The sequence below is a fragment of the Pelophylax lessonae genome (assembly GCF_965119305.1).
Source record: "Pelophylax lessonae genome assembly, chromosome: 8".
NCBI lineage: Eukaryota > Metazoa > Chordata > Amphibia > Anura > Ranidae > Pelophylax > Pelophylax lessonae.
The window spans coordinates 37895848-37912260 of record NC_138775.1 but is presented as its reverse complement, the minus strand read 5'-3'; the positions used below and the strand labels follow the sequence as shown (position 1 = coordinate 37912260).

The 16413-nt window shown below is 45.2% G+C and overlaps 1 protein-coding gene across 1 annotated transcript in view; it reads left to right on the top strand.

The window, feature by feature from the left end:
* LOC309562139 (deoxyribonuclease gamma-like) overlaps positions 1-16413 on the top strand; it is a gene marked incomplete at its 3' end in the record, with an annotated part of 59501 nt that overhangs the window by 28645 nt on the left and 14443 nt on the right. Inside the window, exon 4 of the mRNA XM_082266265.1 lies at positions 1806-1895. Within this exon, the coding sequence (XP_082122391.1) occupies positions 1806-1895 (90 nt within the window). The remainder of the gene's footprint in view (positions 1-1805; positions 1896-16413) is intronic.

The window sequence follows — 16413 nt, the reverse complement described above, 5'->3', positions numbered from 1 at the left end:
CGTGTCTTTTTTATTTTCTGAGCATGCCCAGTCTTGCAAATCTGCTGTCTTTCGGCCGAATTCTGTACTGACTGGCGAACAATCCGCCGTTCTGGTGTCGGCATACAAAAATTTTAATGCTTGCACGACAGATTCTGTTCGGCCGAAAGTGCGCTGTCGGCTGTCGGAAGCATCATACTAACAAGCCGAAAATCGGCCGATCGGTCGTCGGCCGAATCTTTTCGGCCGACAATCTGCACGTGTGTACGAGGCATAAGGGGAAAGTTCCACTTTATGCCTTCCTCCCCCCTCCTCTCCTATTTTTGCCACTTTTGGTGTGGGGGGGGGGGTACTTGGTTTTGACAGGTACCTGCTCCAACTTCCAGTTGGTATGCGCGGCCATCCAATGGAAGTTCTCTTCCCCGCATCATAAGTCCCAGAAGGCTTCAGGACCAAAAAGTGCAACACGGCACGCACATGCGCAGTGGGCAGCAGGCTTTGAAACTGCATGGAATCACAGCGGTTCCTCACAGTAAACATACTGGTGCCAGAGGCCTGAAGACAAGAGAATGATTGGTTTGGGTGAGGATGGCGCTGGACCCCTGGACAGGTGAATGTCTTTTTATTAAAAGTCAGCAGCTACAGTACTTGTAGCTGCTGACATTTATTTTTTTTTTTCAAACAGGGCGAAGAACCTCTTTAAATGCTATTTCTTTTTCAGATACTGCAAATATTCTTTCGATTTTTTAAAAGTAAAGTTTTAATAAATTCTGGTAAAAAAACAGTACCTAAAATTTTCTGGTGTAAGTTTCCCACACTCTTAATTCCTGGAATTGGTCTATTTTGGTATAACAGGCTGGCTCTAGTCTTGTCTACTGAGCTATGGTTCTACATCACATGACCGCACCCATGCCTGAATAAATATTACAACATACAAGTGCTCATTGATAGTCATTCCAATAAACAGGTTTATACAAGTGCAAGAAGTTTGAGTGCCGGTGTTCTGTCAGATTTCCCTACCCCGTCAGGATCTCCAGTCTGACAAATCCAACATGGCGGTGTTGTGTCAGATTTCCCTACCTACCCCATTCAAGCGCACTAGGACATGTGATGCTGCAACAGCTGATGAGAATGACGCACCCGCACTGGAAGTGACAGGGGTAGGGGCATCTGACGGGGTAGGGAAATCTGACAGAACACCGGTTCACACATGCGATGCAGGAACCCTGCGAATCCACTGCGGTTTCCCGTATCGCATTCAAATCGCAGGCAGTTCACACTGCCATATGCAAATTGCTGGGGGTGTCAATACAAAGTTAACAACACCCCCAGATCAGTTTGCATATCGCAGTGCAAACTGTCAATTCGGACATGAATCGGATCGCATAGGTGTGAACACCCATGCAATTTGATTCTGCTGCAGACCCAAAAAAGGGTCCTGTCTGAGTTGTGTCCGAATGCAATGTGAATTTAGCCATACAATCTGTATGGCTGAATTTGCATCGCACAGACATCGCATGTGATTTTCAGAGCAGTGCGCTCCGAATCACATGCGATGTCTGTCATCGCACTGATGTTATCCGGGACTCATAAAAAGCATTGTTAATGTGCTATTTGCCAGTTTATTGTGGAATAATTTGTTTTGGCCAGTGGGAAATACAGAGGGCTACTGGGAACACTGGGGACCTGAATACATCTACAGTGTTGTGTTTTTACCTTTGTTTAAAAAGTAATTGCGGCCTTTTTTGCTAAATATTTCTGAATACATTCTTTTGATGCCAACTTGTTTTAGCACGTATTTTAATTATTTTTATTTATTTGAACAGCACGGGTGAGAAAGGAGCTTCATACCAGTACATTATAAGTAAACCATTGGGAAGAAATGATTATAAAGAGCAATACTTATTTATATACCGGTAAGTGATATAGTTGTATGTGTGTCCATTCATTAATAGGTTAAAATAGTATTAAACCACCAACATTTTGTATTTTAACACTTTGAACAGCGTGCTTATATGTGATGGTAGCCCAAGCTCAAGTGGTTTTAAGGTGACAATGTGGTCAATCCTTGATTTTAAGGGTGATTGGAGGACTTTCTATGCCTTTATGGCTAAATGTTGTTTTTTGATGTGATCACAATAATGTTTTCTACTGGTTACACTGCTGTTGGTCCTCTAGTGAAGCTACTTTGGTGAGTTGTCCTTCTTTGGCCTCCCTGTTATTAGAGAGCCTGTTTAAGGCCCTGGTTCCCAGGTTTGGCATGCATTCGTATGTGGGTAGTGTAGGGACAGGTTACCCGTCTGTCAGGGACAGTATTAGCAGCAGGGAAAGATTCTAGATGATAAGGGAAAGCTTAGAGCTCGCAATCTCATTGGGTATTAGAAGGCCAGGCCCTCCCAGACAGACGCTGTCAGTTTGGCTGATACCTGCTCGGCTAAAAGCTGTTGGCATTCGTGAGTGTTCCTGGTTGGGACTTCTCCCACCAGATTTGTTGTGAACTGTTTTTGGCTTTACTACTATGCAAGTTCTTCCAATTGCACTTGGACTGTGTGTATATTATTGCAACCGCTCCCCGCTGCAACCACCCACCTGCTCATCTGAGTCTGTTTAAGCGCAGTCAAAATTCTTTAAGAGGAACTAAAATATACATACACACCTGTCCAACAGTCCTGCACCTGTGCCGCAATCCTTTTCTGAGTGCTGGTCTTCAGGCCTCTTTATTGGCCAGCAGGGGGGGGGGATGACATCACATGTGCAGGAGACTATCATCCCAGCACTCTGTAGACTCTGAAGACCGGCTAAGCACTATAAGCTGAGCTGCGAATGCGCAGCTCAGTTTACAGTGCCGGAGGAAAAGGCAAGCAGGTAGGTAAGTGCTTTTTATTGCAGAAGAGACTGTGCTTGTTTCTTCTGCAATAAAAGCCTGACTGCTAGCAGTTTTTATAGTAGGATTTAATTCTGCTTTAAGCCCTGATGAAGGGGGAGTGTGTCTGCCCCCCCAAAATGCGTTGGGTTTATTCTGACAATGCGTTGGGTTATACAATGATATCAATACATTTCCTTTGACGTTTGGACATTTGTTTGGCGTCCGCATTGGATTATATGTATGGCTATTGTATTTAGACTGACACATCCCCTGTGTCCATGTAGATACCTGAACAATGACTCCATTTGATAGGATGTAGTCAATGTTTAGCCAACAATTTTTCGACTCCTTTTAATTCTTGAAGTTTTGTCAAGTCGGTAGTCCCATCAGGACCACCCACAGCTTAAATGTTGGTTGATTCGGCAGGAATTGGGTGAAATATAAGCTTTGTATAAGCAGTATTACAACGGATGAAACAATCAAAAGGGGCAGCAAGGAGGAGATACAAATGTGTACTGATATCATCAGCAAGGCAGGGCAGATGCTGAAAAAAGTTTATAAATCAGCGCAAACTATAAAATAATATAATAATATATTATGTGCGACACAGCAGCTATACTAACTGTGCTTACCACTGCAAAGTCAAAGAATTATAATATAAAATAAGGTACAGCGCTATTGAAGACTGAATATCAATTGCCAGTATATGCTAGCTGGCTAAATTCCTAGATACAAAGTGACTCAGTGTGCAAAAGTGCAAAAGCTAGTGCAAATTGACAACTTAAAGTGCTTGAGACAAATAATAAAGTGACAGTGTGCCAGATCAAAGCACATGAAGCATTATGGATACATGACGTGTAAAACAATGTCCAAACTTTCAAAAGTCCATAAACCTTCTTTTGCCCTTGTGCAAAAACAAGTAGAAGGTGCTTGCTTGACCACCAGTGCTTAAAGAGTGCCAGTGCTTCCGCCACCACCATCCAAAATATGGCCTCTCACCTGCAACTATACCACTAGGTCAAACGAGCATTTCCCCTTAATGGTTAAATATCTCTGTCCACAAACCCGTTTCAATAGGAGTAGCTAAATGGTTTGGATCTGATGGTAGCTTATCGCTCACAGCATCATTCTCAGCGTGTATCCCGTATTACATAAAAAGACAGAGGCAGAGAGATCTAATGCTCTCCCTTATAAAATAATTTATTGGGAATTAGCATAATAAGAACTTACATGGTAGAGCACTGAATACAGTACAAAATACAGGCGCTTGTCCCCGCTCGCACAGAGCTGGTTGCCGGCTTTCTGGTTGCTCTGGAAGTCTCCACCCCCTATACGTGTTGCGTCATCGGTCATAGGACGCTCAACTTCCTCAGTAGGGGTTGCTAGGGCAGATGCTGAGTTGACCTAGACCTGGGGCATTCTTGATGTACCAGCCAGAGAAGGTCATATTGGCCATTTCATAATTGTAATGAGCTATACACAAGGCATCCATAATAGAAAACAGGAGTGATGGGAGCAGGGCGCACACATTTGTAAGGGAAGGTTGGCAAGTATTTGAGCAGAGCATCAATACACAAAGATGGGGAAGTTTAGCTTAGATTTGTGTAGATTTAAAAGCCCAACTGAACCTTCATTAAAAATCAGCTAAACAAATGTCAGTTGTATCAAAACAAATAGTGTAGAAAGTCCTAAAGTTTGTTTTCTTTAGAAAGTAGCCTGAGTAGAAAAGCCTTTCCCCTGCCAGCATGCTACAGAGAAGGATCCTTTTTCTTTGTGGGGAAACAGTGATTCCAATATAGAGGTCTGACCAGGGCCGGTGCTAGACTATTTTACGCCCTAGGCAAGACCAGTTACTTGCGCCCCCCCCAAAAAAAAATAAAAAGGGAAGGGGTTAAAAACTACTCTATGTCATACCCAGTGACCCTGATCTGATGGTTCCTCCATGTTATGCTGTCATACCCAGTAACCCCCATATTCCTCCATGTCACACCTGGGGACCCTGATGTCCCTCTATGTCCCACCCAGGGACCCTGATGTTTTTCCATGTCACATTCTGGGACCCCAATATTCCTCCATGTCTTGCTGTCATACCCACTGACCCCGATGTTCCTCCATGTGGCACCCAGGGACCCCCGTGTTCCTCCATGTCATGCTGTCATACCCAGTGACCCCGATTCCTATATGTCACCCCAGGGGCCCCTGATGTTCCTCCATGTCATACCCGGAGAGACCCTGATGTTTTTCCATGTCACACCTGGGGACCCTGATGTTCCTCCATGTCACACCTGGGGAGCTCAATCCCGCATGGCACACCAAGGGACCCCAATTCCTCATGGCACACCTGGTGACCCTGAACCCCTGTTACACCCAGTGACCCCTATCCCCCATGGCACACCTGGTGACCCCAATTCCCTTTCACACCAGGGATCCTCCATGTCACACCCAGGGACCCGGATCCCCTGTTCTGGGGATACTCACTGGGCAGTATGAAGAGAGTGGCCTGCACTCTCCCCTTCTTCACTGTGATTCCTTTTCCCAGGACACTCCTCTTCTGGACCACAGTGCTCACCACAGCTCCAACAGGCTCCTGGTGGAGGAAGAAGCAGCAGTCAGAGAGCTCCGCACGTCCTTCATCACCAACCTCCTCAGATCATTCCGGTGCCTCGTCAGCCGACGCTTCTGCTCCAGTAAAGATGTCGCCCTCCAGTGCCGAGCTTCGGCTCAGGTTCAGCTCTCCTCCGCTCCCTGCTTAATACCAACCCAGTGAAATGACGGCTGCCCACCAGCTCAGCGCAGAGAATCACTTCCTGCCCGGGGTTTTGGCCGGCCGCTCAGCTCCAGCCGAAGAGGATCATCATGCAGGCACCACTCCAGTGGGCTCCCTTCCTGCCTTCTGGGCCCTCCCCCAAAGCCCAAGGCTTGGTAGTTCCGCCACTGCCCCTGACACCTGGCATCTTCCTCTGTCCCTTCTTCCTCCCCCCACTGCCGCCCCTCCCCTCAGCTCACAAGGATCATTAATAAAGGAGAGAGAGTGCCGACTCCTGGCTGCGCCCCCAGGTGGCGATGCACCCTAGGCGGCTGCCTAGTTTGCCTAGTGGAAGCACCGGCCCAGGGTCTGACACAGCCCCTGCTGATTGGATGTCTTTGACTCATCAATGTTATGTCTGTCCTCTATAAAAGAGATGACTGCTTTCACACAAAGAGCAAGGGTACTTTTCTGCAGCATGCTGACCGGGGACAGGCTTTGCTGCTTTCTGAAGAAAATAAACTATACGACCTTGCACATCTTTTGCTTTGATAAAAATGGAAAGCAATGTATTTAGCTTATTTAAATTGAGGTATAAATAGGCTTTAACATTCTGCAGGGTCTTAGGTATAAGTAATCACTAGCTTGCTTAACTAACGCATGGCAAAGGCAAGGAATTCTGGTTTGCTGTATAAGTGAATGAATCTACGGGCGAAAGCACTGACCTGAATCAATTGATGCAAAGGCCTGAATAAGTACCAAACTCTTTAATAAGATGAAGAGATCGGGGATTGCCCAGGGTCACAGGTACAGTAGGATATCATCTGCATATAAACTCCTGGAATTCTCCAAGTTTGAGAATTGGACTTTAACTTTCTGTCAAAATTTGACCAGGATTTTTGAGGGCATGCGTTGATCTGGTGGCTAGGGAGCACAAATAAAGTTGGAGCAGACACTTTACAGTTCCTGCTACTCAGCTGTGGTATGACTTTTTTTAAATATGGAGTCTCTTTAAAACAGTGGTCCTCAACTCCGGTTCTCGGGGCCACTAATAGGCCATATTTTAAGTATTGCCTTGGGGAGATGCAGACTAAAATACTGCAATCACTGGGCAGCAAATTAGATCACCTGTGATGTAATTTAGTTATCTTGCAAACCTGGCCTGTTAGTGGGCCCCGAGGACCGGAGTTGAGGACCACTGCTTCAAAACACATAGAAGTAAATTGCGCAGGAAACTGCAAAAAGCAATACATAGCCTACACATGCACTTACAGCCAGCTTGGAGAACGCAAGGACTGGTGACATGCATGAGTGCATGAGTAGGTGGAATAAGCGGGTGAAGAAACTGCGGTCAGTGGGCCATGTAGGCATAGTACCTAGACTTTGTTTTTATACAGAATCTCTTTAAAACACAAGTAAGTACACTATGCAGAAAATTGTTAAACGAGATACATAGACGATATATGCACTTACAGCCAGCATGGAGATAGCAAGGGCTATTGATATGCAAGAGTGCACAAGGGAGAGGTGTAAGCGGGTGAAGAAGCTGTGGTCGGTGAGCCATGTAGATGTAGTGCCTACAAAGAAGATAGCAGGATAAAGAGGTAGGAGAAGCACTTGAAGGTAACAGGTAACAGGCAAGTAGTAAATGAAAGAGACAGAATGGGGATTGAGATGCAAGGATTGGAACTCAAGGACTGTAGAAGGAAAGAAACAGTGAGTGATGAGGGGGTAATTCACTGTGAAGAGAAGTGGAGGCAATAAGTCAGCAGGTCATTGAAAGCTTAAGTGCAGAACCTTTTATGATTGAGAAGAAGAGTCAAACAGAAGGATCAAGCCATTTAGGAACATAGAGGAACTCTGGAACAGATAAAAGCAGAGAGAGGAAAACAGGCTGCAAAAGAAGAAAACAGTAGAATAATAAATGAAAATGATTTTGGGTTTGAAACAATTTTATTTACTGTAAGCTAGTTTTTTTTAACTCAATTTATATATAATTGTGTTTGCAATAAACATGAATGCATTAAAAATGCTTCCCAGAGCACTATGGGTTAGCTTACAGGATAAGTTCACCTTCTGGGAAAAAATAATAAATGCACATATTTTTGCAAGAAAAGAAATGTGCATTAATTATTTTTTTCCCTAAGGAGCCTGGAAAACATTGCACCCATAATCAGGGGTGGATCAGGGGTGCAATGTCAGACTCCTGCAGACAAGCCCCTTAGCTTTCAGCCTGTACCTGCATGCGGGCTGACTGTTTACAAGCTGCAGGGCTTGTGAATGAACTACGAGGCTGCTCATCATCGACTTCCAAGTCTATTCAGAACTACAAGCCGCAAATTTCAAATAGTGACAGCAGGCGGGAGGAGAGAATCCCCTGTTGGCTGTTGAAGGTGGGGGGCTGAAATGTAACATGTTCCAAAAGGTGAACTTAATCTTTAGGAGAAATCTGAGCAGATTCTGCTACTCTGAGCAGAATATGAATCCACTCTAAACCCCTCCTCCCAACCACCCGCCCCCCGTTAACACATCCTGGTACTGGTAGGCCATTTTTCCCACCTGACGAAGCAAAATATACACACCTAAGACCCCATCCAGGTCTCTTGCCTCCACCAGAGGACTGCTAATCCTCTTCTGCATGCTGAGAGGTCCCTGCCACTGGAGAACCTATAGGAAGTGTCCACAATGTGTAGGTAGTGACATATACTCTCGAAGAAGGACCCCCTGAAAGTAAACAGAGGAAGAGTGAAGACTCATGCGATTGAGGCTTTTAGTCATTGTTAGCATTAGTAACACAGATAGGCAGGGCCATCTTTAACACAGGGCAAAAGGGGCAACTGCCCTGGGCCCAGTCATTGTTGTAGGGCCCAAAGCAGCTGCCCCTTGAGCCCCCATTGCTATTGAATATTAGAAAAGTGGATTGGGGAGGGCCCAAGAAAATATTTGCCCAGGGTCCAATCAATATTAAAGACAGCCCTGCAGATAGGCCTATTTAAAAAGCAGTGAATATGTCACCAAACATTCTCAGGTGGAAAGTCAATCATTGTCATTTAAAACTATGGACCTGGAAGATTCTCCACCTGAGAACATTTGGTGTAAGTCACATTCACTGCTTTATAAATTGACCTCCAAATGTACTATAAATACCACGAATGTTAGGGCAACTTCACACAGGTCACCTGCCGCGGCTGCACAGACACAGTGGCTGTGTCCAAATTTGACATGCGGGTGAGTGCAGTGGCGGAGCTAGACTTTTAAAACAGGGGTGGCAAAGGGATGGCAAGGTATTATTTTGGGGGGGTCAATATATTGCAATATTTTTTTGCGGCGGATCCTCTTCGTCGCACATTTTTAGTAGTGCAGAGTTACTACAGCGTGCCCCCATTCAATGCAGAGTTACTACAGCGTGCCCCCCATCAATGCAGTGACCAGCGTGCCGTGTCCCCTTCAATGCAGTTACCAGCAAGCCCCCCATCAATGTAGTGACCAGCATGCCCCCCATCAATGTAGTGACCAGCATGCCCCCCCCCCATCAATGTAGTGACCAGCATCATGCACAGCTAACCAATCACGTCGTGAGTAGCGGCACAGCGAACCAATCAGGTGTGCAGGCACGCGTGATTGGTTAGCTGTGCAGCTGCTCACAGCGCCGCTGCTGCTCACCGCTCAGTCAGGAGAACTAGCTGCAGGCGCCCACGCTCTATCGTTCAGCTAATGAGTGTAATGTTTTCAGCGAGCGAGGTGGCAACAGGGGTGGCAAGGACTTCGTCTGGGGTGGCAATTGCCACCCCAGCTAGCCCTCTGGCTCCGCCACTGGGTGAGTGTGAGTCCCTGAACGTACCTGCACTCACCCCCATGTCATACCAGGGCACAGCAGCTGTGTCTCCATGCAGCTACGTTTCCCAATAAAAATGAATGGGATGCTGGAACGGGGATGCACGCAACACCTGTGCATCCCTGTGCTGGGAAATAGAGACCTTCACGGGGCCCGCGGTAAAGCCCCCCATATGAGTAAGCCCTTACAGAGACCCCGTCTTTTAAATGAAGAATTGGAAATCCAGATTGTAAGATCTAGGCGGTAGAAGAGACTCACCTATGTGAATGTGTGAGTAAATCCAACCAACAAAACTATTTGTATATATAGCAAATCTTCCAAATGGGGTCTGGTAGAAACTGAACCTTATATTCAATACTTTGTAAATAGGCACCTCAATGTGTTTCTTTAGGCACAGGTACTGCATGGAAAAAACTGTCTTTTACAAGCAATATCCATGCTTAAAAAAAATGATTACTCTAGTTTGTTTTCCTTAAGATTTACCAAACCTTCAGGCTATGATTCTAATTAAATATGACAGGAAATACTACTTGTATCTGTCAGAGGTCCCTCTGGGGGTACATGTACTACTCATAGAGAACCATTGCTCTAGGCCTAGACTGTATTTAACATTTTTCAGAGACATGCATATACTGTACATGCAAACACATTATAGAATGAATTATAATACTGCCCTGTGTGAACTCACCTTATATATGGTCTTTTATTGATGCTCAGTAAGGAATAAAAATACATTTATGAACAATGACATCCTCCCATACTATAGAAGTAAAGTCTTTAGATAGCTGTTTATCATACACAGATCCTGATGCCATACTATTAATTTCAACATCAATCTTCCCATAAGATTGGATTGTGTTTAATGTATGTCATGGATGTGATTTACCTGTAATAGCCTCCACAGTAGACATTCAAAAGCTCTGAGACTGCTCCTGGGTACCGCCATCTTGGATGTCATGTCAGCAGCCCCAGAAGACCCAGAGCTGTCACTCAATTGACATTCTATGGCCCTGGTGCCCAACCTGGAGAGAGTCCTGGTGAGAAATCACTTTAAAAAACACCCATCTAGCATTTCTAGCCATGACCATCTTGAGTAAGGGCAAATTATTCATTTAGCATTTACTTTCTGGAATCCATCTGCACTTAGCTCGGGCATGCAGGTGGGAGGGTTTGCTTAGCTGAGAAAGCCCCTCCTTTCCTCCTTCATATGAAAGAAAAAAAATGCCCATGAAGACTCCTGGGATGTATGAGATCATTTTGGCCTAGGCCAGAAACCAGGAAGTAACTGTAAAAAAAAGTTTAAAACAAGTGGATATAATATACATTCCTATCTATTTACTAAGGCTAGCAGTATAAGGATTAAAAATAATTCATATTGGTTAACCACTTGCCGCCCGCCCACCGTCAAATGACAGCGGAGCGGTGCGGCTCTCGTTCTGGGACAACGTTATATGACGGCGCCCCAGAACGGAAGGTCTCGCATGCCCACAGGGACGCGCAGCGCGGCGATCGCGGCCGCGCCTTGTTTCTAGGACACGGCGCGACCCCGATCTTGGTAAAGAGCTAATGACGTGGCTCTTTACCCATGTGTCCAATCACAGCTGGTCACATGTAAATGAGGAAGTTCCGTTTGTCTGCGTTCCTCCCCTCACACTGTCAGAGTGTGTGGCAAGGAGAGCCAATCAGCGGCTCCTCCTCTAAGGGGAGTCTAGGACAGGTAATCAGGGCACTGATCATCAGTGCCCTGATTACAGTAAAGGTAAAACAGTGCCCAAAAGTCACCCCCAACAATGCCCATCAGTTCCCACAATCAGTGCCCATAGTGTTGCCAGTCAGTGTCCATCAGTGCCTGCTCATCTGTATTGCCCATCAATGTCCATCTGTGTCGCCTGTCAATGCCCATCAGTGCCACCCGTCAGTGCCCATCAGTGCTGTCCATAAATGCTGCCTATTAGTGCCACCTCTCAGTGCTCATCAGTGCTGCTTATCAGTGCTCATCAGTGCCGTCTATCAGTGCCACCTATCAGTGTCCATCAGTGTGGCATATTAATGCCTCCTCATTAGTGATGAGCCGAACACTACCCGGTTCGGTTCGCACCAGAACACCGCGAACAGAGGAAAAGTCTGTTCGAACAAATGAACCCCATTGAAGTCTAGGGGACTCGAACCTCGAAAATCAAACGGCCTCATTTTGAAGGCTTAAATGCAAGTTATTGCCCCAAAAAAAGTGTATGGGGGTCCGGGTCCTGACATGGGGAACATGTAGCAATGAAAGAAAAGTTTTTAAAAACAATAGTTTTTAAAGGAGCACTGATTTACTGATTTTAATGAGGCTTAAAGTGAAACTATAAAAATGAAGAATCCTTCAAATATCGTGCCTGGGGGGTCCCCTGAATGTGCCTGTAAAGTAGGGCATCTCTATGATGTATGTAGCCTGCTGCAGCTATACTGACATTTCTAAAGCAAAAAATGTCATATACAAATATACATACAAGTTTCAAATCACATGTACTTGTCATACGGGTGCAGAAAAATTGGGCCTTGCTTGTTGATGGTGCCTGAACACCGTAACCCCTCACAGTTACTCTTGCTGGGTGCAGGAACGGGCCCTGCTGCTAAAAAATCCATACAAATATGAAATCGTATGTACTTGTCATACAGGTCCCAAAAATTTGGCCTTTGGTGTTGCTGGTGCCTGAACACCATAACCAACCCCTCGCAGTTACTCTTGCTGGGTGCTGCTGGTAAGAATTCCATGCAAATTTGAAATCGCATGCGCTATACAAGTGCCAAAAATGGGGCCTTTGCGGAAGGTGGTGCCTGAACACCGTAACCAAGACCTCAGGTTTGTGATCCCTATAGAAAGATCCACAACTGAGCAAAGGTTACTGTGGCTGATATCTGCAGTGATCCCTATTCCTAAAGGTCTGTGATCCCTATAGAAAGATCCACAACTGAGCAATGGTTACTGTGGCTGATATCTGCAGCGATCTCTATTCCTACAGGTCTGTGATCCCTATAGTAAGATCCACAACTGAGCAAAGGTTACTGTGGCTGATATCTGCAGTGATCTCTATTCCTACAGGTCTGTGATCCCTATAGAAAGATCCACAACTGAGCAAAAGTTACTGTGGCTGATATCTGCAGTGATCTCTATTCCTACAGGTCTGTGATCCCTATAGAAAGTTCCACAACTGAGCATTGGTTACTGTGGCTGATATCTGCAGTGATCTCTATTTCTACAGGTCTGAGATCCCTATAGAAAATTCCACAACTGAGCAAAGGATACTGTGGCTGATATCTGCAGTGATCTCTATTCCTACAGATCTGAGATCCCTATAGAAACATCCACAACTGAGCAAAGGTTACTGTGGCTGATATCTGCAGTGATCTCTATTCCTACAGGTCTGTGATCCCTATAAAAAGAGCCACAACTGAGCAAAGGTTACTGTGGCTGATATCTGCAGTGATCTCTATTCCTACAGGTCTGTGATCCCTATAGAAAGTTCCACAACTGAGCATTGGTTACTGTGGCTGATATCTGCAGTGATCTCTATTCCTACAGGTCTGAGATCCCTATAGAAAATTCCACAACTGAGCAAAGGATACTGTGGCTGATATCTGCAGTGATCTCTATTCCTACAGATCTGAGATCCCTATAGAAACATCCACAACTGAGCAAAGGTTACTGTGGCTGATATCTGCAGTGATCTCTATTCCTACAGGTCTGTGATCCCTATAAAAAGAGCCACAACTGAGCAAAGGTTACTGTGGCTGATATCTGCAGTGATCTCTATTCCTACAGGTCTGTGATCCCTAAAGAAAGATCCACAACTGAGCATTGGTTACTGTGGCTGATATCTGCAGTGATCTCTATTTCTACAGGTCTGAGATCCCTATAGAAAATTCCACAACTGAGCAATGGTTACTGTGGCTGATATTGGCATTGATCTCTATTCCTACCGGTCTGTGATCCCTATAGAAAGATCCACAACTTAGCAAAGGTTACTGTGGCTGATATCTGCAGTGATCTCTATTCCTACAGGTCTGAGATTCCTATAGAAAGATCCACAACTGAGCAATGGTTACAGTGGCTGATATCTGCAGTGATCCCTATTCCTACAGGTCTGTGAATATTATAGAATGTTGTAGAAATTGACTGATGAACAATACTGTGACTGGTATCTGATGTAAAGAAAGAAAGCTCTCCCTACCTCACACAGAAACCTGGCCCTCCCTACACTGCTACTCACTCACTGGCGCTATACTGTTTGATATGATGTAAAGAAATCAATCTCTCCCTACCTCACACAGGGACCTGTCCCTCCCTACACTGCTAGAAATGTCTCTCTGCACTGTCTGACTCCAAAAAAACTATTCTCTCCCTGCCTGAATCGCGTGCCTGTCCCTGTCTCATTGCCCGCACTATGACACTACACGCTGCGGCTGCGCGAGCAGCCTTTATGTAGTGTGGGGCGTGTACTTGGCCCCTGAGTCATGATTGGCTAAAGGCAGCCTGCCTTTAGTCCAATCATGGCAGAGATCATTTGATTGGCCAAGGCATGAGTTCAGGGTGCAGGCTTTGGCCAATCACATAACGCGCGGCGCACATGCAGTGCACTATGGGAAACTCGAATATCCTGCAAAGAATCATCATTCGACAAACGATTGAATTAGCGATGTTCGAGTCGAACTTACCTTCGACTCGAACTCGAAGCTCATCCCTACTCCTCATCAGTGCCACCTCATCAGTGCCCATAAGTGCAGCCTATCAGTGCCGCCTCATCAGCACACATCAGTGAAGGGTGAAGTAGAAAAATTACTTATTTACTAAATTTACTGACAATAAATAAGAAAAACTTTTTTTTTGTTTTTCAAAATTTTCTGTCTTATTTTAGTAAAAAATAAAAACCCAGCGGTGATTAAATATGACCAAAAGAAAGCTATATTTGTGTGAAAGAAATTATAAAAATTACATTTGGATACAGTGTAGCCTGACCATGCAATTGTCATCCTAAATGTGACAGCACTGAAAGCTGAAAATTGGCCTGGGCAGGAAGGGGGTGAAAGTGGCCTGTATTAAAGTGGTTAAGAGAGTTTAGTTCCTCTTTATAGCAGATCTTTACCCAAACACAATGAAGTAGTAAAAAGCGAGAGTTCAGAGTTCGGATTTGAGACTAAAGGACATCCAAACATCTTCAGCGTGAATGGGCCTTTACGTTAACCAGGGAAATAATCCACATACACTATGGTATGAATTGGCCCGGCTAAAGTGACATCCTAGTAGCCCCCATGTGTTTTCCTGCCTTCTTTGGCAAGATGACTGAGCTGCCTATGGAGGAACAAGTCCCCGAGATATGTCATCCACATGCATGAAAATATCAGCTTCAGTTACACAGCCTGTGAACAAAATCATGTTGCCATGCAACATCAACCACCATGTTGCACATTAGCCCCTCCCCACCTCTCAAAAGGGATCACCACCTACACCTCCCCTCACCACACTCTGGAAACCCCGGATTCCCTTTCGTTCCCCTACCACACACCCAAGATATCCTTCTTCCTGCTATTATTTTACCTCACAGCTGGTTGCCATAACAGAACAGCCCACCCTCAAAAACAGTCAATAAGGCTGTGGGGATTTTCTCCAGTCCACCCCGCTGACCAACCGCAGTGTCCATCTCCTCAAAGACCTCACTGCCGCTCCGATGGAACATGACCCACTCCCCCCCTTCACTAGGCCTTTGTAACGCTCCTGCGTTTTTGTAGTAGGCTGGATTTTCAGCTGCAGAATCTCCACTCAGTAGTCATGTAGAGATGTGTTGAATAACCAGATCCAACTCTCCAGACTCATCACTGTGGGCCTGTCAGCTTCAGCATACAGATATACACACTCAATAAGATGTTCCTGGAGTGATAGGATGCATATGATAGTATGAAGATGATGTGCTGAAGGGACAGGTGTGAACAGTGACAGAGATGGTAAGCACTTGATAGAAATGTTCAGGAGAGTATTAGATGGTATTAGGTAGAATGCAGATAGGTTAGTAATCGAGTATGGTAACAGGTGGTAAGGACAGCAGATGACAAATACAGGATAGACTAACCCAGTGCAAGGATAGATGGTAGTAGACTCAAGAGCTAGCAATCTATGTAACAGTGCAGATGATAGAATTAGTATGCATAGATAGTAACAGTCCTTAATGTGCAGAGGTAGATAGTGTAAGTAAGGTTATGGAGGATTCCCCTGTGGGGTACTTATCACTAGTAAGGTTAGTAGTAGAAGGGTCCAGTAGTGAGGGAGTGATCCAGTAGTGAGATACAGGGATCAGTAGCGAGGTTCCGGTCTGTTTCCAAGTAAAAGAGAATAGCTGGAGGTTCCGGTAGCAAGACAAGCTTGTAAGCATGTGGACACACAGGCAGGTTGAACGAACAATGTGAGAGAGAACGCCGGCGGTTGAAATAGCCGCTCTGCGGCGCTCGGCGATGACGTCATCCGTCTTAAAGGTGTATGCGTACCACCCAATTAGAAAGGTGGGACGCATATTTGAAAAGAAAATGGAAAATAAGGGTACCAGAGGTACCAGAATCTTACAGCCTTTCCCATTAGCTACAGTATTTGTCTGTGAAATGAGGTGACAAGAGAAATGTAAGCGGGCACACAGAATAACCAATTAGGTGCAAAGAAGGCGTTATTTTGGGAGCCAAAAAAGTGGCAGTTGGCCAATTTGGTACTAAACAGTCATTCTAATGCATCACTCAAATTATTTTAAAGTCATATAATAAAAAATGAATAATGGTTGAGGATGCTGTGAGTTGAAGTGTGCTCAGTCAAAAGGAAGATCAGATATTGGAAGTGTAATGGCGGGAACCTGCAGTGGGTCTGATAACTCATCTTCAGTCAGTCCTCTTGCTTCAGTTTTACAGAGAGTCAGCCTTGGGGGGAATCCCCAGTGTGACCCCATTTCTGAGGAATGGCCCATCCCT